Source organism: Strigops habroptila, chromosome 8 (assembly GCF_004027225.2).
Source record: "Strigops habroptila isolate Jane chromosome 8, bStrHab1.2.pri, whole genome shotgun sequence".
NCBI lineage: Eukaryota > Metazoa > Chordata > Aves > Psittaciformes > Psittacidae > Strigops > Strigops habroptila.
The window spans coordinates 5640566-5666902 of record NC_044284.2 but is presented as its reverse complement, the minus strand read 5'-3'; the positions used below and the strand labels follow the sequence as shown (position 1 = coordinate 5666902).

Genomic DNA, 26337 nt, shown 5'->3' with positions numbered 1-26337 from the left:
AAAATAATAGTAAATTCCTTTAGAAATCACTAACTGAAAGGCAGGAGTACAAGTGCTATTATTCTCTTTTTACAAGACCAAGTTCCATTCATAAAGCCCCAAAACCATGAAAATTTTGCCCGGTTACCTATTTTTGTTAAACTTATATATTTATATTAATGCTTCTTCCTATGGCTCAGATAACACAGTCTTCTCAAACAAGAACAAAGCTCCACTTACTACCTCGTTCAGCCTTCCATTCCCCATTCACAGCAGCCGAATAGCTGACTGTAGTTGATCAGGCACGACCGAACATCTGCTGTGCTGTGTATGGACCTGGCACAGCATATGTCTTCCTGAGGAGTGAGAAGAACTGGACAAGACCCAGTTCTGCAACTCATCTTCTGGTGGGTGACTACTTCAAGGTCACAACAGCAACATGCTACAACTTACTACATCACCACTTAATTAGGTATTACCCCTTTAGACTCAAACCAGCTAATGCTTACCCAAAACCCCATATTCCTGGAGAAGAAAGTACCCTGAGAGAACAGCTTCTGAAATTAGCTAAGGAACTGAGCTCTCTATCAGAAAAACTGCTAAAAGCTGTATTTGACGTGAGCTCCCAGATTCCTGGGGATCCACAGTTGCTTCTGAGGGTCCTGGAAAGGCAACTATGGAAAGAAAGCCCACTGGCCTGAATTCAAGTATGTTTGTGTGAGAGTTCCCACTACTACAGGAAATTTTTACAGGATCCACAAATCCTATTTGAAAGCCACAGATTTAAAACATATTCTCCAGTAAACAAGAGTTTCGCTGTTAAACATAGCCAGCAAGTTTCCCAAGACCTTTTTTCTCAGCTTGTTCACTTTCTTTGGACACAGATTTCTTGCCATTCTGCTTGCCAGAAGGGAAGGCATTCTGAAACACTCCAGTCATTACAAGACATAACTGATACATACTCGTGGTGGCAGTAACTATGGGACGCAATCTACTCAGAGTCAACTCCTCTCCCCTCCCTGCACACTCTGTTCACAACAAAAGGATAAAGAAAATCCTACATGAGAAAAGTTGAAAGACAGTGTAATGAAGAAACATGGTAAGACTTACGGTCAAGTCCGTTGATGTATCTCATTGTAATTTCACAGTGCCCCCAAACTGCACTGACTATGGGATAAAGTTTTTTCCCTTTTAGTCCCCTGAAGGCCACTCCAAGATACTGTCCATCTACCATGAAGCTAAGTGTCCCTTCATCCATATCCAAAACCACCAGTAAGGAGTCTGGGAGTACAAAAGACTCGTCCGGTTCCAAAAAGACAGGATACGTGACCCCAGGCTGGTTTTTACAATTATGGTAGAGTTTGTTGCGTCCCAGATCCCAGCCCCACGATTCACTATTGCTACCAACCAACGACGTGTATCCCACCGAGTGCAGCGGAGCTTCAGCCGTGGAGACACCCACCACAGCATGAGTTCCCCGCTGCCTCGTGGGCCAGTGGATCTGCCAGACGTGGAGGCCTCTCGTGTAGCCAACCTTGCCCCGGATGCAATCTGTGCTTTGGGCAACAGGGTGTCTGTGAAAGGTCAGTTTATCATCTTCCTTTACAAATATATTTAAGGAGCGATCTTCATTGTTCCAAGCATGTTTATACTGGACCTCCAGCTTGGCAGGGGGCATATCCAACAGCATGTCCAGACGCGCCGGCTTGCAGAAATCCGGGCCTCTCAGCTCTCGCTTAACAGGTCTATAAGGGGGCTCCCTCACATCCACAGACTTTATGCTCCCTGAGATTTTCTGGCCCATTGCTTGGCTGCAGATTTACAAAGGAGAACGAAAAGTTGACTTTGGCCCGGTGTTACCTCATGAAAGCACTTTCGCGCTGCGCCAGTGACCCGACAAGCTGCCTGGATTTACTTCTCCTGCTCGCAGCTTTTTAGCAGCAATGTTTTCAGAGGAAAAAATGCTCCTGAAAGAAAGCAGAAAGTTTCCAGTTAGTTTAAGAAAGCCAACAGAAAACCCACGGCCTATTTTTAAAGAATTTTGTTTCATCCCTCATAGTTATTTTAAACACCGAAGCTGACAATTCACCACTTTTTGTTCTGTATCCTACAGCACTAACCAGCCTGCCAGCAGGCCACCGAGCCCACCAGCGTTCAGAGAGCAGACAGTCATTTCCTCCTATTCATAATAGGATGCAGCCATTCCCCAGCTTCTGCCCTTCCACCTATTTTGTCTGGCCAAGTTCACAGCGGTCCTGAAGAAGGCGTATGCTATTCCCCAGCAACAGTGACAAAATTGCAGCTTCACTTTCACTTCTGCTTTTGTTTCATAACCTTAGAAATAGGCACTATGTGAGAATCTCCTTTTATTTCTAGCTGTTTTCTTCCCTGGGCCCCGGCAACAAAGGGCTTCAGCTTCCGTGCCGCTACTCAAACAAATGCAGCCAACAGTAAGCGGCTGCAAAATTTAAGTGTTTTCTTTTAACACAGCCTGTACTTGAATTACAAAATTCATTAAGCTTTAGGTATTTTATAAAGGAGCTAACAAAAAAATAATAACTAAAAGAGGGAATGAGGGAACAGGAGCCATGGAAGGACAAAGGAAGAATGAAGGATGGCAGCTTCAGTTCTTTGGCAAGCTTTTCTAAGGGGCAGCTACTACAACTGGGTAAGTTCCTCATGCTACTGGACAACAGGCTAATCCACATTTCAGTATTCGACTGATGAGAAGGACTGGAATGCAGTAAGACACATTTAAGGGGACTACATGATTTTGAAATGTATTATGTCTGTGCTTCCATAGACAAACATGGTAATTTAGCTGGAAATGGTCAAAACCACCAAGGAAAGATTCTTCGCAACATGGCTAAATTATATTCATTCACATTTTAGAGCTCAGGTAGAGTGCAAAGGGAAGCCAAGAACCTCTAAAGGTACTAAAGGAATAAAAATGAAGGCAAAGTCCTCTAAACTCAAGTAGACGATCGACACAGGATCATTGTGTCGATGTAGACACTATGTATCTACACCAGCAGACATACTTCTGCCTTCTAGCAAAACAAGTGCCAAGTCTGGGGATGCTCAAATATAGCTGAGTGAATCTACTCTGCTTATTTACTGGCAGAGTGAGGAAGTGTTTCAAGCAGCAGCAAAAATCACCACACTTTCAGAAGTCTGAAGAACCTAGGTGACAGCTGGCTTTCACAAAGCACCAAGCAGCACACAGGGACATAACTGTCTTGCAACGAAAAGCCTTGAAAGTCCCAAGTCCATGTTCTTCCTTTTAAAGGACTTCTACCCCAGATACACTCTCCCATTGCATAGATCATTTCTGAAAGGTGATGAGTAAGAAATGTGCACTCACAATGGAAGGAAATAAAAAGGGAAGTCTAGGAAAAGAACACCTGTAAAATTTACCATCCATAACATGTTTTAGAAGCAAATTAGGTCCTTGTATGATTAACAATGGCCAATACCATGTGAAGTGTTTTCTGGCTCTATTAAATACAGAATGAAACAACACCTGTGTTATGCGAAAGTCTTCTTCCCAGAGGGAAAAAGACAAAAAGTTGATTTTCAAATCCATGTGATGATTAATTTACTGTACACAAGCATTATTTTCTGGTGGCTTGGTGCCACATGGGTACGTGCACACCCTCAGCATCAAACAACCCCCTCTGCACCTGGGTTTAACCTTCAAAAATCAAACTTAAACATAAGCCCCCAAGCCCCTCGTATCATTCTGTCATGAGGATTCAGAACAGTTCACAAAAGCTCCCTATCAGCTTGAACAGTCCCCATTCCTTCTTTCCCAACCACGTAAAAGGAATCCAGAAGTTTAAACAGTAATTACATTTAAGCTGTTGCCATTTCCACTATTGAAGAAGAACTCACAGGTTGTTTCAAAGATGTGATGACAAATTTGGCCCACCAAAGCAAATTCAGTACTTTATTCTACACTGATAATCCTAGGGGAAATGAAACAGCGATGCTAATACGCACACAGGGAAACAACAGGGAGTAAATGTCACCAGGTAAGCAAGCTTTCCTGGGAGGATGCATGCTCAGGGATTGAGTAGCTCCTTTTAAAAAGGTGCTTGATTATTTGAGCTTGAAAGAAGGATATGAAAAGGGGAAATTTCAGATGTTCAAAGGGAACCTCAGTGATTTCTGTATGAGGTTTAGCTCTATGTGCCTTGGAAAATTTCCTCTTTAAAGCACAAGACAATTGCCCCATTCCTGTCAGAGCTGAAGGGAGATGGTCAGGGAAGTCCTCGGTGCATCCTCCTGCATCATTTCCTGATCACATGAGAAACTAAAGTTGGCACAGACATTTACCTGGCAAATCACCAGGAGATTATAAACACTGAAGTGACTCACTTGGCAAGCCACAGACATTCTTCCTAATGTACCCTAAACCGTGGCATAAACAGGTTGCTAATATATGGATGAGTAATTGAGAGGAGTAAAATGCATCATTGTAAGTACCATGATACATGCACAACTGTACCTGTACTCTGGGATGTGCTCAGAAGCTGCTTTGGTTTGAAACTCTATATTACAGTATTAGGTCCTTTCTCAGACTCAGACATTACCACAAAGTTTAACTATATCATGTAACATTTTGCCAAATAGCTTTGAATGGACATAGAACTGAACAACAGTGTAAAAAATCCACACTTATTGATGCATTAGAAATATGGCAGTTCCTAAGCAGCGCCTCAGCTCAAAAGCTACCTTTCATCAAATATTTTCTCCCACCCACCCTATTGCACTCTCTTGCATCCTAGTTCTGTGTAGCTGGTAGTTGTTAGCTTCTACTTATAGCCATGCTGATCTCATTCAAGTATTAGTGTACTTAAACAAGTAAATGAAAGAAGAAAGTCAACATTCAACCATTTGTACCAGTATAGCAATAAAAGTGCAACCCCGTGCTGGCTGTGGTCTAACAGCTCTGATTGCTGGTGCTTAGTAGGAGCTGACTTAGAACACTTTCTATGTGGAAGCAGTAATGGGCTGCAACACATACCTCCTGCTCACAACCCATGCAACAGGAATGTGAGCTCCACGGGGAGCAACTCATGCAGAAAGCCCTCCTGGCACCTCACAACCGTCCTGCTGGTTGCTTGCAGGAGCAACCTGTCTCGATGCCAACATCATCTATTCCCTTTTCCTGGTTGTGTCCTGTCCATTTACACCAAGCAGATGGCAGAGACCCACACTGAGGCAAGGAAAAGCAGAAGAGGCATCACCTTGTCCTTCACTCTTATCAGAAGCTGCTGTTGGAAGAGCACAGCTTACCAGGGCCCAGCCCGTGTCCACTGACAAACATCTCCTCCCTATTTCCACAAGTAACATCATATTTCCAAAGCAGAAGCCTTGGGAATGTCAGTCTCGCACCATTACTGCCAGGATCCCCAAGCAGCTTCTCCCCATGGAGCTGCACGATTACCACACCCCACAGGCTGCTGAGAAAGCCAAGCACAACATCCACAAGGGGAAGTGGAGTGACTATCAATTCATCTGGCAAAGGTTCCCCAAACTGGCTTCCTGTCTGCAGGACTGGATGGATACACTGCACAGGATTAGTAAAAGCTGTGGGTCAAACTGAAAGGACAGAGGATTATTCCTTTCAGATGATGTACTATTCAATCCATTTACAGAAATATTTCCTTGTAAAACCTTCTTACCATCTCCTGAATTAATAAGAACTTGCCAAAGTGCAGCTCTGTCCTTGATCTGCTGTGACTTTTTGTACTGTTACACTACTTCAAGAAACTTAAATTTCCTTGCTTCTATCTCATTAGATACATAAATAGTCTGCAATTAAAAGAACATTCATTTTCACTGGATAGTTTTGCTTTGAAGTTTTGCTCTCCCAGTGATTTCAAACCACTACAGGAGGTCGGAAATAAGAAACTATTTCAATCTGGCTTAATACATGACCTCTCCATTATATCTGTTCAGCAGCTACAACTGAAACACTAAATTTCATCAGTTATCCCTGTGATAAAGGGTATTTTGTGGAAAATAAAGAAGTATTTTATTGGGAAGAGAAACAGCATCATGTTGGTACACTCCTTCAGCAACTGGAAACCTCTGGCTGAGAAGACTGTTAGTTTTTGTAGCCTAAATTACCTCTGTCCCAGTTTCACATTCATGCCACGCTTTGTCAGGATATGATGATTAAACCTACTGTACAAGAACAAGCCAACTCCAAACAGGAAAAGTGTGTCAACGTCGCTTAGCAGTGTCCTCATGCAGGCTGCCAAAATATTTAGGTAAGTTATTCACAATAAAAACACAAATTATACTTACCAGAGAGAGACTTGCTGGGACATCACTTTGCTGTAACTAAATAGGGTGAGGTTTCTTAACAATTCAGTATGTTGGCATCAGTGTAACATCACTGCTGATAAAAGAAATGTGCTTTCTGCAAAGTCAGCTTTCAGCATTCATAGTAGTATTTCCCTCTGGATTATGAACTAGACGTGCAGAAAGCTTGGAAAACATGCACGAGAAATGACACCACATAAATGCAATTCCAAACTACAGTAAGAATGTGCTATGGTTTTGGTTAGCTGTGATGAATTGAGGCTTACCAAAGAAGTGAGAAGCAGCTAGGTGAGAACCAACTAACAATACTGAGAAGCAAAATTATCTATCAGAAAAACCAGGGAAGGTGCTGCCTCTATCTACCAACATTTCAAACTTCTACACAGCAGTTCCCACTTTTTGCTATTGACCCTTGTTGGCTTCCTTCCTTCCTGCAGCCAGATCTCAGCGCCACTCCGGGCTTCGTTACGAGCAAGCAAGGATTCCTAAACGCTAACAGAGTTGGAACAGAAGACTGTTAACCAAGACCTCTTCTCCATGGGCACCAAAACTGTTTGTTCCCCAGATGCCTGAACAGAACCAACACCCAAAGTGTTTGTGTGCTCTGAATCTAACCCTGGTCCTAATGTCCCTACAGGAGGAACAGGAAGAGGAAAACCAGCAGCTCTGCTCTGTGGGGCAAGTTAATGAAGAAGGGTTTATAGTTCAAGAACAAGGACTTTTGCCTCCACCCAGACAATGTAAAGGCACAAGGCCCAATGTACATTAACTGTGTTCCCAGAGCGCAAACCGCAACATAACCATGACAATACTGTTTTGACAGTGACAATGAATTAAGCACATTTTTGGCACCCTAGAAAGACTGCCCAGCTTGGATTCAGCTACAGATCCTGGTATCCAACAGTGCTGATTTATTGCCCATTGTGAACAATGTTGGCTTCCTTTGTCAAACTGGGAATATACAGAAACAATGCAACCAGCCAAAAACACTCGGATACTCTAAACTATCCTCTGCTACAGAAAACATTTTATGCTGCGTGCACACTCAGCAAATGGCATTTAACATGTGGGATGAACAATGCAGGAGTAAGCCATGACTTCTCCAATTCCTGAAAGGAATGCAAATCCTGAAAATCCCAAGGACATTCCTCCATAAAGAGTAACTTTTTGGTAATGTTACAAATGTGTAATTGTTTCAAAATTCAAGATAAGCTTCTTATTAAAATAGACTGTGCTTTTAGCTGCTTGGAATTAGAATAATCTGAAATACCACACCATCTGTACCAGCACACTCAGAAGCAGTTTAGTCGTACGATGAAGAATTCAGAAAGAATCTTGAGTAGTTATGAATACAGCAGTATGTATATTTTTAAATACTTCCATCTACTGTATTTTGGAACTTGGCTGGTTTGAGGTTTTGGGTTGGTTTTATGCCTTCCGCCTCACTCCATGTGTTTCTGGAATTTGCCTCTCTACCAGTACTGAAGGCTGGTTTTAGATGCAATCATTTCTATTCTGAAGAAACACGAAAGATGACAAAAAACCCACTTCAATTCTGTAAACAGGTTTCTTGTGTAATGACTTCTCACAATATAGCAATGCAATTTGAAAAACAGGTATAGTAACATAATACAGTAAAAATTACTCTTCTTTTCACTTTGCAAGTACTCTTTAAAGCAGACACATTCCAGTTCTAAAGTTACTGAAAGGAAACATTTACTTTCTTTTCAGAGTATCTAGCAGGAATACCCATGTGATTCCACAATTACCATAAGCTTACAGATGTTCGAACTGCTACATCCCTCCTACCACCTCTTCCTATTCATTCTTCCCTTTTGTCTTGTAGCCACCTGCATTCAAATGGCCTTGACATGAGCCTGCCTCAGGAAAGTGAAGTGGGTAAAACCCGGTATTTCATTTTGCCAGGTTATTTTGAGGTGGAAAAGCCCTCTGGACCTGGCACATCAGGCAGTCATGTAAACACTTGCTGCGGCATGAGGCGAGAGAGAGAATGCTGAATGGCAGCACCATCTATTTAGGCAGCAGCCCACACCTTGGAGCGAATTTCCAGTCACTTCAAGCTGCCCTAAGGGGCACGGCTGAACTTCATGTATAAATACAGCACAGTCACTATACTGAATTTATTCATGGAGCAGGCACCCTGGCGACAGAGGACGCAGAGAAGGCAGAGATGCCAAATCCTTCTTTGCTTTAGTCTTCAATGCCAAGGCAACCATGCTTAACCAACATGATGCTTTCTACAATGGGACAACTGGCTGGATAAAGGGAGAAGAGTGGATGCTGTCTAGCCGGACTTCAGCAAGGCTTTTGACCCTGACTCCCACGACATCCTCATGGCTCACCTACCAGACTCTGCAAGCAATGGCTCCACTCTGACAGTGCCTGCCCATACGTTTTGCAGTGGATGACTCTAGTGCTCAGCCTCTGTACCATTTATAAAAAGACACTCACTAAGTTTAAAGTTTGCAATGATCTTGGAATGGTCAGGATACTTTTGTCTTCTTTTGCTTTCAAGCCTCACTTGGTTTAATTCTCATTTGATTTGAAGTGGCAGCACACAGACAATACCCGTCACATGCTCTCACTGTTGGTGAGCCAGAGGAAAATCCACTGGATGCTCCAGCTCAAGCAGCCCATTAGCAGTTCCTGAACTGAGCTTGATGACTTCAACACCTTCAATAGTGCTGCCAAACTTTAGTGACAAAAACCATACTGTGCCTCTGGCCAAACACAACAAGCTAGAGTTGAAGATAATTCTTCCCCCTACAGTGAGCTGAACAGACTGACGCAGAAGAGATGCCCAGAAAGGCAGCTTGGACAAACCATGGGTGCTCTGTTGTAGGGAAGCCACAGACACGGGGCTCAGGCCCATTCCCTCCACTCAGGATTGCATTGGAAGATGGGGAGGGCAGGGTTGGAGGGAACCCAGCCATTGTACTTGCACAAACATGTAGGAGATGAATACATGAGAACAAGTTCCATCCTGAACAAAAGCATATTCTTTTGTTTAATAGGAGAATAGGCTTACACAATCACACCATCTGCACCCCTCCTTAACTCTTCCTCCTTCACTATTTCAGTCAACAACCACCATAAACTGACAGAACAGCAGCAGGCTCAAAGATAACCATGATCCTAACAGGGGAAGCAGCTAAGGAAAGACATCTTTCCTTGGAAAATGTGGAAGTGACCACTTGCAAGTCCACACTGGGCTGTGAGTTCACATCTTGCCAAGAAACCCAGAAGAGAATGAGCTCACTTCAAAGCCGTAACCGCAGGCAAAGCGTCCTAAAGGTTTCACGTCAAGTCAGGCACAAGACACAAATGCAGGAAGCAATGCTCCACCAGTCCTGCAGCTTCTCAAGTGACTGCCTCTACAGAACACGAATTAAGTAAACACACTTTACATATGCTAAGGAAGCACCATCACAAATTCAGATTCTGTATTTCCCAGGTAAGGCAACAAATGAAGTTACATACAGCTTCTGAACACTAACAGACAAACCAACCTCATGTTAAATAAACAAACAAATGTTTTCTCAAATAAAAAATAACCCTCAACATTTTTTAAACAGCAGTGAATTTCATGTCTTAAACACACACTTCTGCTAAGCCCATCTGTCAGTAGAGAACAATAGCACAGACAAATGGGGACGATGGAGAAAGTAATATCATAGAAACAAACCGCCTCAGCTCTAAGCAACAAAACTGCTTTCCTCATGCACATAAAAGCTTTCCCACTTTACAGAGTAATATTTTCATTTGTGTTTCCTATTAATTTAGGAAATAGGGCATTTAGGAATGCAGGAGAGCCTGGGAAAGGCCACAGAGCTTTAAGGAGTTAAAAGATTTACAGCCAGTTACAGAGGGGTCTGTGACGACTCATGAAGACACAAGGGACCCCTTGGTGAGAACCCAGGATGGGTCTCACAGCGGTGAATCACAGAATGGTTTGGGTTGGAAGGGACCTTAAAGCTCATCCAGTTCCAACCCCCTGCCACAGGCAGGGACACCTTCCACTAGAGCAGGTTGCTCCAAGCCCCTGTGTCCAACCTGGCCTTGAACACTGCCAGGGATGGGGCAGCCACAGCTTCTCTGGGCACCGTGTGCCAGCGCCTCAGCACCCTCACAGGTAAGAACTTCTGCCTAAGAGCTCATCTAAATCTACCCTTTTCCAGTTTAAAGCCCTTACCCCTGGTCCTACCCCCTAGAAGCCCTTGGTCCAAAGCCCTTCTCCAGGTTTCTTGTAGCCCCTTTAGGCACTGGAGCTGCTCTAAGGTCTCCCCTTAAGGAGCCTTCTCTTCTCCAGGCTGACCCAGCCCAGCTCTCTCAGCCTGGCTCCAGAGCAGAGCTGCTCCAGCCCTTGCAGCATCTCCATGGCCTCCTCTGGACTCGCTCCAACAGCTCCACGTCCCTCTTGTGGTGTTGTCCCAGAGCTGGATGCTGGGAATGTGATGGGAATAGAAAGGTATTAGTACTCAATCTCTAGGAGTAACTGAAAATAACCAGCATCACATTCTGGAAGTCTTGAAGAAGCTATATAAAAATGAGCATACTCCAATTAATCTTTTCACCACCATCACCAAAAGAACCTTATATTTGATGTAATTGTAAAGAATCTTCAAGACATCATCTAAATGTGCCAGAGACTGATTCTCCAGTAACTCAGGCAGGCCCCTGCTTTGCCATGGAGAAAAAGATGCTCAGTCTATATTTGGATTGGCAGCACTATACACAAAGAAAATGCAAATCAGTAAATACCTTCCAGCATTATACAGAATAAAAGTAACATTGAGAAATATCTTTAAAAAGGGACTATCTCCAGGGGGAAAAAAATAAGTCATTTTCCTTTTCAGTTCAAAAAACCGTAACACACTCAATATAGCCTGCATTCCCAAACAAACACTGGGGAAATGCTGTTCATTTTGGTTATTTCATCAACCTTATCAGAGCTAGACTTGGTTTTGCTTACTACCCCCTCAAGAACAGTACAGGCAGGATAGAATTCAGCTGATTAATACAAAGATCCTTCCAGAATCACTTCTAACCAAAGCATTCCCACAAGCATAAACACAGATTTGCATCCATCAAGCAAACCATGGTTTACTATTACACAAGGCTTGCAAGTCCCATACAAACCACTCCAGCCCGTTGAGTGTAAAACCATGCTGGATACTGCACAAACACTACAAATAGTTTCAGTAGAGGAAAGCAAGCCCTTTGGCAACAGGCTAAGAAAAAAGAGTATCTAAAGATCATAGATATCTGAAGGGTTTAAGTTCCAACCATTCTTTCAAAAGACAAAATGACATATACTTTTCCCAGAAGAATTGTGCAGGCACAGGATTTGCTATTAGAATCATGGGATTAAGAGCAGTTGTGCACTTTTCTATTTATCATTAACTCTGTTGTAATTTATAGTAAAGACAGATCAAAAATAGAGCCAAGTTTGAAGAAAGTCATTTACACACGGAAGTTGAAGTATGGAAGTTAAACCAAGTGTTAAAATCCAGAAGTCTATAATGCTTCTCACTACCTGCAGAATCTCTCATGAACAGAGATCTTCCTCCACAGTGAGGTAAGGAATAAAAACCAGGTAGTTTCAATTGCCCTGCATATCATCTTCATCACAGACATATGCGAAGGGCTCTGTTACAATCCCAGTCTTCCTCTCCTTTCCACCCTTTCCCATCCTCTGTTCCCTGTACATCCTATTGTCAGCTTCTTTAATACTGGGAAGCCACAAGCATCTTGCTTAATCATACAGCCTTCCTGATGGACTTGAATCTGCCCTCATATTAGGACTCAACTCTTCACAAAAAGCTGTAACTTCCCTGAAATAGGGAAAGACTTCCCTGAAATGAGGCAAGACTGGTTTATAAAAGCTAACTGGCTTTCATCAGTCTTCAAGACATGAGATTCTACACCCAACATCTCATCGCATGACAGGACAGACCTTATTTGTGTGGTCCTGTTGCGTTTTCCCTTCTTAAGAATTAAGGCTTTGACTTCAGAGCTCTTTTTCATGTAAGTCTTCCTGACCTCACTCCAGAGGCCTCATCATTACAGCTAATCACCAGTGGATGCTGCTCCTTTTTATTCCACAGGCACTGGCCCACTTCAATTCCTGAAAACCACTTGTTTCCAAATTATAAAAATCAGTGGAAATATAAACCTGACCCCACAGGTGGGATTCACTGGACTAAATCCAAGTTCTATGACGCAGATGAGCTCATCACTGGCATACAATTAAGGCCAGTAAATGCCCATTTTGAACGATGCACATACAAGTGAATCTTGTCCAAAATTAGAAAAGAGGAATTAATCTCATACTTCCATAACCAACACCCTAACTCATAATCAACACAATGTTCCCCTCATAATCAACATAAAGGGGAAGAAACTGAGGCATATATCAAGACCACTGAACCCACTCTAATATTTTTCCCATTTTTTAGTATCCTTTTAAGACATTCACCTCCAACTCCACAGAACAAACTCTTAAGGCCAGTGCAGCCCACCTGGCACTGCTGGAAAGAGAAAGATCACTGCAGCACGCTCAACCACTACCTTTCATTAGGTAGCAGATAACTGGTTCAATCCCAATCTAGATTTGCCAGTAACTACCAAAGCATGTTATCACTTTTCATTCACATAGCATAAGCAAGGGGAGGAGAAAAGGTAGAAGCAATTTGAAAGCAAGATGAAATTCTTGTGAGGGAAAAAACAACCCCACTTATAAACACAGATCCCAATTTCTAAAGCTATTGCATGGAAATAATGACTATCTATGTGAGACATTACAACTTGTAGTACTGTAGAAATACTTGTATTTATTCAGAAAACTGTTCAATATAACCTGTGGCCATGTATCAGCGGGACTGAGAGCATATTCCTGCTTGAAGGGCAAGCCAGAACCAGACTGAAAACTGTAATTTGGAAGTTTGTTGGGCCAGCAGCTGGAAACAGGAGATAGGAGCTACACAGAGCTCCAGGCTTCCACAACACCCCAAAGTCAACCTTTTTTGTTAGTTACTAATGGGTGGGTTCACTACTACCATCAGGGTCTGTAGGATACACACAAATTGGTTCCATCTAAGGACGCTTTTCTGTGCTCTGAAAAATATAGGATACTATAACATAACCACCATCCTTACTGGAAAGGGAGAGGACATCCTCAAGGAAAGCAGAGAGGGATGGACAGGAATCCTGTGCTACCATCTAACATCCCTATCAACATCCCTATTCTTATTCCCTATCTAATGACACACACTGTGAAAATAAAGCCTCTGGGTGGAACAAGGATTCATCAGGTGACCTGGTAAGGACATCGGTGGTACAATTAGGAAGTTGAATTATATTCCCAAGAGGTCTCTGAGAGCTATTCCCTTGCTCAGCAACCACTGCCTTAAAATGTTGGTCAGAAGAATACAAGAGCAGCCACTTGACTGGTGACTGTAGGAGGAAAAACGTTTGGTGAACTGTGCTGCAGCCAACAGAGACAACCAAGAGCAACGCGCAAACACACCTTAAAAGTGCTTTAAGCGGGACATGGCACACAGCCTTCTTGAACAAAGAATTCCATGTATAAAATCTTCTCAGTCACTGCTGTGGCTGGGCTCTAGATAGAGACAGATAGATACAGCAGCTACCTAGCTCAAGTATCAGAGGATGGCATTCAGAGCTAACCTTGCACTCCAAACCACAGCTCCAAAGCACAGTAAAAAACACAGGGAGAAGAGGGCACACTCTTCCCTACTGACAGAGGATTCGTAGCGATCTGAGCAGGGGGGAGCTTTCAGTACAAATAAAACACATAAGGTCGTCAGTCTCCATCCAATTGCACTATGCAGAAATCATTATGATTTAGGACTTGTGCATACATCCAACTGCAGGGAGGGGAAAAAAAACCACCCCTGTGTGTGCCTCTCGGACTAAGCACACACCATCTCATGCCTGAGCGAGGCACAGGAGCAACCAAAGCGGCCTGCTTCACACACATTAAATACTAAAGGAATTAATTCCTGAGGCAATGGGAAAATACTACCTGGGAGAACTTCCAAGTCACAAATTCTGCTTATTTAAGCTAAGCTGCTTAATCAAGTTAATTGAAGGGATTAAGAAAGCATCTGGAGAGGAACACATTGGCCAAGCAGTCTCTAGCCATTCCTCATCTCGCGTGACTTTTCCTGGGCACAAGCTGGCACAGTACAGCCCATCATGCTGATTACCATCCAGTAGTAGCTAAATACAGGCATGAAGTTTGAAACCTACTTTTGTTGTTTATTTACAAGCTATTCACATATTGGATATGAAGCAACTATGCAATGCTTTGAGTTAACAGAGAAATGCAGCTGAGTATTAGATACACACGTTAAAAATGACCAATGGAAGTAACAACTCTGTTCACAAACACTGTTTACTGTTTACAAGACAAGCAGAACAGAAGCTGACACTCTCTAAAAATGCCAATTAATATACAGTGGGGGGAACAGGTAGGAAGCCATAAGAATGGCAAGTTTTCAGTATCAGTCACATAAATACGAAGTTCAATTAAAATGCCATTCTAGAAAACACTGAGAATAGAGTTGGGACTCTTACAAAATTATTATTTTTATTCACTGCTATTAAGGCAGAATGACTAAGATGAAAGATAACCCCCTTTATTTCAAAAGCTAATCACATGTAGTGATTTCTTCTTGCACCATAAGATACCTAAATGCAAGAACTGAATTCTACCAAGACCATCAACCCACATGTCTCTGCTGTAATACTGTAACTGCTGGGATTTTCCCCTTACAATTATATTTGTACAATAGACTGTCATGCTCAGCTTTGATTTCAGCACACCACATTTCTTACCACTTAGGAAACCAAACACAGAACAGCTGTGGAAGCAAACCCCACTATACGCAAATATTCAAATCAAAAAATAGTACTAGCAGAATACCTGTCAGAATACGAGCAGAATTCCCATGTCAGTGGGAAGTCTGAGGAACGTTCTATTAAAGTGCCGTTATGCCTTGGTGTACGGATATCTAGAGGAAGCATCCCACACACATTTTTCTCAATGGGTGTAAAGAGATGCCCAAGTTGTCTGTGCTGCCAGCAGTGCCACAGGGGAACCGAGCTGCTTGCTACACTCACTACTATGTTTCCTGCATTGCTAATGCACACATCTAAATTTAGAGGCCACATTCAGGCAGTGGTTTTCCCACTCTTTCCAACAGCTAAAATGAAAAGAAAACCACTTCTGCATTAATCCACTATCTTCATCCATTTGCAGAAGCAAACGGGGTATCAGGTCTCCACACACTGAAACTGCATTACACCAACAATCAACCTCTCTATCACACCAACCTCTAGCTACAGACAATGAGAAATAGCCTCCCAAGTAATTTCACACCAGAGAGCATTCACTACTAAGTCCCATTTCTGCCCAACCTCAGACATAGCTCCCCCAAGCTCCAAACTGTTTTACCTCGGGGAAATCAGAAAGTCTAAAAATAAATGGAGAGGGTTGGCTTCTGTATTCATAAGGACTTCCTGCTCCAACATCCTCTATTAGCAGGATACGGATGGAGAACAGCAGCAAAAGCTGGTTCATCAGTCACTCCCACATCCCTGCAGTGTCAATACATTTCAGCTTGGATTTCCCTTTGCTGTCTTCTTCCAGCAGTCAAACTGTGATGGCCTAGCACGAAAAATGGATTTTTTCTTCTCTTACACTATCATTCAACATCGCTAGAAAGAGGTGTGTTTGAGTAAAAGTAAACTGTTGATTCTTGTTACAGGAGCCGAGAGCAAGAAATGCAAGCCAGTCATGCTCACTGAAAAAATAAAGAAACAAATAAGTGTAAACTGAAAGACCACTGTATCCCTAGACATTAATTCAAGGCAGCAGTCTCACATTTTTCTCCCATCCCACTGCATCTTATTGAGGTGAGGGAAGGTACGTTACCACACCAGTGCTGGCTCCTCACAGGGGCTTAAGCATCACAGGAGTATCTTGCAGCAACTCATGACAGTTTCATTTGTGCACCCTGCCTATAAAGTCAGTCTATTTTCACTCCCATTAAATCCTGAACAATACTTAGGCTTAGTCCCTTTGACAAAATCATCACCTTTCCTCCACTGCACCTCCAAGAACTTGTGCTCTTGCATGCTCTTCCCCTTCCCTCCTCCCACGACATCTGTGCTTCAGCACATGGCTACCGGGAGAGTTATCACACAGGCAAGCCTCAATTCATTCTCTTCACCCATACGTTTTGCTTCAAATACCATGAATATGAACGTTAAGAAACTCCAGAACAACCAAGTACATATTCCAGGTCTCATGCTCATACTTGTTTAATACATCTTGTTATATTTAAACCTCAAAGGATAAGATACAATACATGTTGTAACAAATCCTTCCTGCGCACATTCTCACATCTCTGGTAGATGATCGCTGCATCTTAGTCCAAACAAGCCATCAATGAACTACGTGTGAGATTTTCTAGACTACTGGAAACAGTTACATCAGCACTGACTGAAGTACAAAGGAACTTCTCTATTTCATGTTGTAATCATCTTCAATCAGCAGCAGCCTCAATGCATAATTTGCCTTTGAATATGAAAGATGACAGAAACCACACCGTTTTTATCTTGCAACATCAAAACCAGGGGACTACGTAAATACTTAGTGAATGATCAGCACACTCTGAATTAGAACTGAGAATATCACAGTAAGTATTACCCAGATGCTAACAGCATCAGAGACTGACAATACTGAAATGCAGGGACACAGTCAATTGCTGGCACAAACCAGGTGTAATACTGATACGCAGCAACGCAGTCAAAATGAGGTGGGGATGACAATGTTTGCCATTTTTTATACACTTCAATGTCATCATCTTTAGTTCAAACAACTTCTGTCATCTCTGACATGTTTGGCAGCAGTTTTCAACAACAGGGAACACAGTATTTTGGCTTCTTCATGCTGCTTCATAATTTATGAAAGCAAGGCAACACAGTGCACCTAAACCCCGCTGCAGGGTCACACGCCCAAAATAACCACCTAGCTGCTGTGCTCCACAGACAGGGACTTGGCTAAAACATGGGATGAAACCATCAGAGGTCACAATTAAATTCATCAACCGGCTCAGGTTTAACACCTGCCCAAAGGGTGTACTGCTGCCTTCATATGCAAAGGGTAAGACCTTGCTCAAATTAACTAGCTGGAACCCCAAAATATTCCCAGGGCCTTGAAACAAGTTCAGCACATGTTAGTATCACACAAAGAGATCCTCAATTTAAATCCAAGTAGAGTAGTGATACACCATGGGGAACAGATACTCAAATCCCCATGCAAATGGGTTACACAAAACTGAAGAAATATCTACAAGTACATCTTTTTTTGGATTAAATAAGGAAAAACTCTTAAGATAACTCAACAAATGGAATAGTTAAATTTTAATGGGCTTTTCCTAACCTCAAGGAAGTGTCTCAGCCAGAAAAGTAAATAATACAACACAAACAATGCCATAAAGACCAGGTTTCAATTTTAACTCTAAAATCCCCAGATTAGCTAAACTGAATTTTGGAATCATTTTTAACTTGAGCCAGTAATTCACATAAGTGAAGTCAGATACATCATACTCTATGAAATTGTATGTGATTACATCAGTGAGTAAGGAATACTAGAATGAACAAATTAATATTTCAACTTGATTTTAAAGCAACCATTCACTTCAAAACACTACAAGGATTCTGCTTGCAAGGATTCACATGACAGCCTTTGGTGAGGAACATCGCAGAGCTTATTTTGGAAATGGAGTCTAAAATATTTAACTTGGAAAACAACATATCAGTATCAGTACGAGCCCCCAGATCGTTCTTTATGTCCAAGCTACCCTTACAGCAATTCCCAAAACAAGAAATCTTTCATAATTTAGCTAGGAACTTGCAAAATAGTTAGAGCTCCAAATTCAAAAGTCGCTTTACGCAACACTTAATCCAGCTATTTCCTTGGCTATACACATGTTGGACTGCCACAGCATTTTCTCACCTGGGAGAAATACAGTCCTCATGCATTTATTGTTTAATTTTGTGTGGCTTCCATCATAAAATAGTTTCTTTAATAAGAAAATAAGCTCAAGATTTTGGGGAATTAGTTCAGTGTTCAAAGACAACAACAGCCAACTTTCAAGGCCAGGTTGGACAGAGCCTTGGGCAACGTGGTCTAGTGTGAGGCATCCCTGCCCATGGCATGGGATTGGAACTAGATGATCCTAAGGTCCTTTCCAACCCAAACTATTCTATGTTTCTTCCAAGCCATTTTTGTCCTTCCCTAATAAAACTATTTTCCAGGAAATTCTTAAAGGAAAACAAAAATCCAACCACATAGGTCATGACTATGCCTACAATGACCACTTAAGGATTGCTGTGGACAGCACATTCTCAGTATGAAATGTATCACTGACATAAATACTTTGTGCAACAAGGCTTTCTTTTAACATGATGGCCTCCAATATCTGATGAGAAAAAAAGAAGCATCTTTCCATTGGAGGCAGTTTAGTTTTGCGTTCACTGAAGAAGAGATGGAGGAGAAGCAGTTAAATGACAATTAAGTACCTAAAGCTTTCTGCAGTTTTGAGAAATCCCTTTTTCCATGCCCAAAGCTATGCAAGTGCTCTCGTGTGATTAACACCCCCTTGAAAGGGCAACTCTAAATATGATGATTTTTAAATATTCAAGAAACACCATTTCTTGCAAAGGCTACTGGATTAATAAAACAAAATGGAAACAGCATTGCTCAGAGTACTGCACGTCGCAGTGTGGCGATGAGAAGCACCAAAAGTCATATGAGGTGGCTGCTGCTGTGAAGTGTAGAAGGTGTTGAATGGTCTCCTGGTACCAGCCTCACTTTCCCCCCATCACACAGAGCTTTGCTATGCTCAGGGATCAAGCAAAAAAACTGCTGAGGAAATACAGCATCCAAGTGCAAGCCAGCAGTCCTTGCTGCAGCCCTTTAACACAAGGACATCCTCAAGGCAGAGGAGCTATAGGAATAGGGTTGGACAATATGATTCCCTTCCAACCCTAATGATAATGAATGATTCTGTGAGGCTCAGAAGGTACCCCACCAAGGGGAGGTGTTGGGGGACAGAGCTACTGCACTTAGGACCCTGGTTAGGTCCCAGGACACAAACCTGTTTCTGCAGGAAGGAAATCATCATTCTTCTGTCAAGAGTGCCAACAGCGGCAATCTTTTCCTCCCTCTCAAAATCCCTTTGTGAGATCATCTTTGGGAATTGTTAACATATAAAGGGACAAACCAGTCTAAAATAAAGAAGTAGCAGAACAACCTTTTGGAAATGCACATATTTAAATGGAGAAAGCAAACTCAACTGGAGAGTCTGTTCTCCATCTGAAAGAATCAGTTTGCAATCAGCTCGAAGGTGGCCTGGATTTCATACACTGCTGCGCTTCTTGCTGCACACCAAAGCTAACTTGTCACTTCAGCCTCTGACAAATCCTCAAAGATAAAGTTGCTAAGTCACTGCTCTGCAGTGCAATACAATAAAATTTGTCATCTGATGCCACTCAGGAGCAGGATTACCCCATGACGTTCAACCCAAAGATACACTAAATAAGCACAGAGAAGCAAAAATAAACACACAAAATGCTGCTCAGCATTGGTCCGAGTTCAAGTGACATCAGTATGGACAGATTCAGGTCACAGCTCGGCACCCATGTTCAGACTAGACACCTCACCTCTTACTAAGGAAAAAACAGATACAAGCTCTCCCTCCTGTGTTTCTTTGCTGTGGCCAAAACACAGCAACTGATGTTAAATTTCTCCATTTCAATTGCTACACAAATTAGGGGCAGCACTGCATTGGCCTCTGAGGCAAATGACGATATCCATGTAACACAGACACCCCCCAAAAAAATACAAACACACAAATGTAAATGTAAATAGGCTAGTACCTGTCACCACTCCGTTTTTGGTGGAAAAGGAGCCAAAGGAAGGAAAGTAGTTCTACCCAGCACTCCTGATGGGCAGGCCCAGTCTCTAATAGAGCACAGGTAGCCAATATAGCCATTGGGTTTTAATCAAATATTGCCAGCCAACTTGCAACTGCAGTTCTCAGCTCGAAGCCATAGCATCCCATGAGCACTGCTCTCTCTTATGCAGCACTGCTCCCAAAACATAAGCCACATTTTGTTGCTCTCCTCTTTGATGCTTTTTTCCATGCTGCCACCAAGGCTACTGGGGCACAGTGTTCTTGAAGCTCTGCTCTGAAATTAGATTTCTTCAGGGCAAGGATTTTTCCTTGATAGATGGTGAATGTTACTGATTATACTGTCAGATTTCCAAGCACACAAAAGAACCCCAAACAAACTCAATTTTATTGCCATTCAATCTAAAGGACTGTGGGCAGTCAAGCAGTACAAGCAGCTGAGGAAAACCAAAGGCAGTTCCTGACATCATACTGGACATCACCTTGACGTGGATTCAGATAGTACCCACCATTTCAAATACCTTCACCCCAGAGAGAGCACGTCAAGTACACAGCTGTCTTCAAGCAACAGTAGCTTGGGCAGTGTAAAATAACTCTCTCAAAGGACAGCAGTTGATTGTTCATTACCAATAAACTCCGGATTCAGCCCTTTTGGAGCATGGTATACTGGTATATATATACACGCTCTGGTATGCTTGTGGGATATGGTCTATGAACTGTGTAGTGCTCCACACACACCTTTTCAAAGCAAACAAGTAAAATGCCCAAACCAACCAACCCCTATAAGCAACCTTAGCATAAGCTGAGTATAAGCTAAAGAAGTCTGAAGACATAAACAACTCTTCCAGGAAGCACGTTAATGTATTAACATCTTATCTGGGAGCACAACTGTACATCAGCTAACAAGAGTTCGCAGCTGCCTAAATTACATGTCAAAGTCAGCTTAAAGCCATCCCTGAAGCATGTGTGTGCTGCAGGGAGTGACAAAGATTCAATAGCATGTACACAATCCCATGGAAAACGTGTGGCAAGGCAGCTATCAGGTCTGGCAAGTTAGAATCCACTGCACATGTCTGTTTTCAAACAGTAGACCAAACAAACACTAACTTCCAGAATTATTAGCAAATATTTAGCTATACATAGCAAAATACATTGAGTTTTTACTGCAAAAAATCAGTTAACTGCTCCATGGACAGCCTTAAGCATTGCCTTTACCTCAGAAAATGGACTTATGCTGGCTTAATAAATGTCCCCAGGACATGCATGGCCTACATCTCCACTAGCCTCAAGCTGCACATGTACTGTATTAATATAGCTCTGCAAGACAATACACTAAGTTATCTGCGTCCTTCTAAGAGTTTTGCCAGCGTGGAAGCCTTCACTGCTCAAGCCATAAGCCAGGTTTGCTTCCTGGATGGTGTCAGGACAGTAAGCACCCCATGATACCAGCCTCTGCTCCTCTCTACCATCAGTCTCGCCTTGGCCCTCAGCCAGGGTTTATGAAGTCCAGCAACATTTACATCAAACCTCTCTCATGGGAAACCTGCTTAAAAGAAAATACATTTATTTCCTGCATGCAGATGTACTATTAAGAAGAGTGCATTTATCCTAACTAACCAAGGGAGGAAATGGTATCAAGGCTGCTCTGTGTTACCATTACTCAAGCTGGGATTTACCATGCCTGGAAGACTCTGAAAGCCTCAAATTTGCACTGATGTGGCCACAGCACAAGAAGAATGGGGTAAAGGGTGCTGGTAAAGCAGTAGTGAGCAGCCAAATAGGCTGAAGAGGAGACAGCTAAAATGCAGCATGGCTTACAGAACTTGAACCTGGTAAAGGCATCCATCCCTCTTCTTCTTGACCAAGAAGAACTATGGTGATGGGACAGCTGAGAATCTCATATGATGTTGCACATCACTTTAACTAAGTATTTTTAACAACTAACATCTCAGAAAACCATACTCTGCTTTCCTCCCCAATTGCTGCCACTATGCTTCAAGTATGTAGGCTCCTCAAAGGAAAAGTCTCCAGCTCTCTCAGCTAAACAAAATCCAACTCAAAGTAACCATCACACAGAGCCCTGTGACATGGCATTGAGTGCCACTGTGATAATTATTTTCCTTCCCCATAAAAAGAGGACAGTGACCTATACCTGGAAGAGAGGCAGTGAGTGTGAAGGAAAATGAGACAAAAACAGCTTGCTCGCTTTTTCTTGGTACATGGAAAATCCATTACAGAAGTTTACAGAGCAACAATGGAGCCTGACAAGTTACTGAGCTGCTGCTTGTGCACTTGCAGGAGAGATGGCCCATCGTTCAGAAATTCCTAAGCTGCACAAACGCACGAAGTCATGAAGATGACTCTCGTTCACTCAAACCAAACATGAGAAGTTCTGATTCTTTCAATAAGCAAGATAATCGATTAGGACTTCACTGAGGGTGTTTATGCTTCTATGAAAAATAGAATAAAGTAAAACCCTCACAGCTCTGAAAAACTCCTTGCAGAAAGGTGGCACTGCCCCAAAGCCTGCAGAACAGGAAGCTGGTGGTTCAAAACTGAAGTGACATTTGCAAACACAAACACAAGTCCAGAGAGCCTGTTGGTAGGACGGTGCCAGTGTGAACACAGGGCTCTCGGAGCCTCACAGCACCAGTGTGTGCTTCCAGAGCAACACCCACATGAGGGCCTCAGCAAGGCACGGAGCTGCGAAGTTTTATCATCCTTCTGATGCAAGCAAGTACCATGTCTCCTTCAGCGCTAGCAGGGACGCTGAGGCACAGGACGGTCATCCAAGGACATCCAGAGTCAGCAGCAAGACACTGAGGCGCATTAGCTACCAAGAAAACCAGACTCCCATTACCAAGGCCAGTTGTAAGACTTCCGCTTTTTGTTAAGAGAACATACGGCATCTGGTATTGCTCTGTCAGCAGCACCAAATAATCTAACAGCAATTTGATATTCACATCTCTAGCGGGCTACTTTAGTTACAGAAACAGCATTAAAAATGTAGCATCCTCTGAGATATGCCGCACGAGCCGGGCCAGTTTCAGCCACAGGCATCGAGAGTAACTCTTTGGGGCTGGTTTCTCCCTGGAGGATAAGCTCTTTCGTAACGTGGAGAAACCTTATCAGGGATTGCTCCTGTCACTAGAAGGCAAACAGAGCACTAAGAAAATATCAGGTCTGACTTAAGCACCGAAGGGCTGTAGAGGCTGAAGCAGTATCTGGCCATCTCTCTATATAGGGCACTTTCCCCCCTGTTGCAGTCTACGCTGACTCCTAGACACAAAGAAATAAGAATCCTTTGCTGCCAGCATGGACGCTGCCACATCGACTCCCTTCACTGCCCTTACACCGAAGCCCTGGTTAGGCGTAAAGGGGACTGTGAAGGCACCATCCAGCTCCCAGCCCTTGGTCCTTCTCCACCAACAGCTCCCGACCAGCGACAGCGAACCCAGCTGCCTGCCTGGGAGCTTTCCCAAGTAACGTGAGGGCAAATTCGGTCAATACCTTTCTTTGTTGAAGCCCAAGTCTCGCACACAAATTCAAGCTTGACTTGACAGAGCTTCAGCTTGCCTCTTAGCCTCGCTGAGAAGATAGTTTAGTATTTCAGACCCGTCGAAACAGCTGAACTGAGCTCTGGCTTTTACTGCCTGAAAAAGCACCAAGTAACCACTGTAAAATATTAGCTTGTGGCAACCGCCAGGCAAAAGGCTTTGCTTTCACCAGCCCAAAGTCAAATAAACTCAGTTTATAAGAAACGTAAACCTCTAGCTGTGTAACATCTAGAAATAATCCTCTTTAAATAGCTCGGGAAACTAATTTCTAACGTAAAACATTTCACCACAAAACAGCAAACGGTTCAGAAGCGCATTTCTTTTAAACAGCAGCTCGAAAAACGGCACCGTTTAAAGAAAAAGAACCAACGGAACTCGCCTCGCTGTGCAACAAAACGCACCATTCCCACCGACAGCAGAACCCACCCACCGCAAACTTACCATAAACCCGCATGGAAGCACCCCTATCGATCCGTTACGCCAGCAGAAGGAGAATCCAGGCGAAGGGACGCGGATCACAAGTAAACAAACTCGAAGATCCCGGTCGCCGTGACCTGCAGGCGCGTCCCCTCACACGCTCCTTTCCCCGGGATTGCGCCTGATCCCCGCCGCCGCCTCCCAGCCGCCGCCGCCGCCGCGGGGTGTGTGGGGAGCCGGGGGGCCGCGGCCCGGCACCAGGGCGGCTGCGGGGCTCGGCTGGGCTGGGCCGGGCCGCCCGGGAGCCCCGCCCGGTGCCCGGTGCGGCGGCCTGTGGCGGGCTTTGTGTGTGCGCGCGTCCTGCCCGCGGGCCGCCCGCCGCCGCCTCATGCGAGGGCCGGCGCAGTGGGGAGCGCGGCCAGCGCCGTGCCCCCTTCGCGAAAGCCGATCCCGCTGATCTCATCGCCGCGGGTTACTAATCCAATGACCGCGGAATTAACAGTACATGGCGACGCCCCTTCCCCACACACATACACACACACACACATACCCCGCCCGTCCTGCCCCGGCCCGGCCCGGCCCCTGCGGCCGCCGCCCCCCCGGCCTTCGTGTGAGGGGAGCGGGCGAGGTGCGCGGCGCGGCGGGGTGCCGGGCACCGCCGGGAAGGGACGGCGGACACATGGGCGCTCGGCCCGGCCGAAGACACAAAGCGCATAGATGCTTGGGGTTGGCAGAGAGGGTGTATGGGGGACTGCATTATTTGATCTCTCTAGGCCTTATACATGCAGGCAAAGCTCTAATTACACTTCTGGATGCCAAACCCACACTTTTAGGTAAGCATCGAGTCATCTACAGGCAAAGCAAGTCCTGTCAAACCAGTGCAGGGTACAAAACAGCCAAAGGCGAGCGCTTCCATCGCTGCACGTTAACATCAGTAAATACCAACCTGAAAACTGGCGTTTCCTAACCCTAATAATCTCTGGCTCTAAATCCACCACCACCAGGAACACCAGCATAAGGTTATGCAGATGTTGGGTTTTCCCTCTCACACACACAGTGCTCAAGACAAGAAATGTCAGATGCTGCTTTTCCTCACGCTGTCTGTGCACTTCACACCCCAAAAACCAGATTAACCTCTCTCAGAGACTCCAGAGCAGTCCATAAAGGTGACATAAAATAACAGTCTCTTGCCGGAGGAGAAAATAAAAACTTACAAAGGTGAAGAACTTACATTACCAACTATTTTTCCTCAAAAATACTGTTTTACCTATGCTTAACACTTCTGGGGATGGAGAGGGCAAGATTTCCCCCCTCCCTGCTCTTTCATGGTAATACTTATTTCTACTTTTTTCTCTTACTGAACTCTTAAGACAGGCTTTTAACAAAGAACTGAGCCAGGCAAGAGAAATACCCACAGAAAAACAGAAAATATGGAGAGGAAATTCTGCAAATCCTTTGAGAGCCTTCAGTCAAGAAATCCTCATTTCAAGGTGCAGTAAACCCAGCAGTGTGTTTCACGCCTGCCATGAGGGCAGAAAAAGTGTCAGGTAATGGCAGCACCCCTTCTGTGTGGACCTAGAGGTGGCTCCAGGGGTCAGGCACTCCAGAACCCTACCGAAATACGTTAGAAAAGAGCACCACACTCAAGTCCGTCTCCGGGCCCTGCATATCCCCCCCAGCCTTTGGGATAACTGGTAGAAGTACAGTAAAATAGAAAACAAAGGATGAATGGGAGTTTTCTATATGCTCCACAGTTCTTTTAGCCTTGTAAAGGCTTTCTATGGCTCCCCATTCCCTCAGGCGGTCTTTGTCTGGTTTATATATACACATGTGGAAGTCTTGAAATGAGTAGTCGTCTGTGTCTGTGCACTTCACTAGCAGACAAGTTTCTGAACTTAAATCCTCCTCTTGGATGTGAGCACCACCTAACATCTGTTCCATAGCACGCGTCAGGGAGAGGAGCCCTAGAACAGGCAATGTCTGCACAGAGTACATGGGGCAAGCCTGTGCCTCGAAGG

General features: G+C 43.8%; 1 protein-coding gene across 5 annotated transcripts in view; it reads right to left on the bottom strand.

The window, feature by feature from the left end:
- SPSB4 (splA/ryanodine receptor domain and SOCS box containing 4) overlaps positions 1–26337 on the bottom strand; it is a 154851-nt gene that overhangs the window by 61119 nt on the left and 67395 nt on the right. For 3 of the 5 annotated variants that reach the window (XM_030495268.1, XM_030495267.1, XM_030495269.1), the window contains one exon: positions 1090–1946. In XM_030495268.1, the coding sequence (XP_030351128.1) occupies positions 1090–1783 (694 nt within the window). In that variant the 5' untranslated portion in view covers positions 1784–1946. Of the gene's footprint in view, positions 1–1089; positions 1947–23855; positions 23895–24343; positions 24773–26337 lie in introns of those variants that run through there. The other 2 variants (XM_030495264.1, XM_030495270.1) reach the window with 2 other exon arrangements.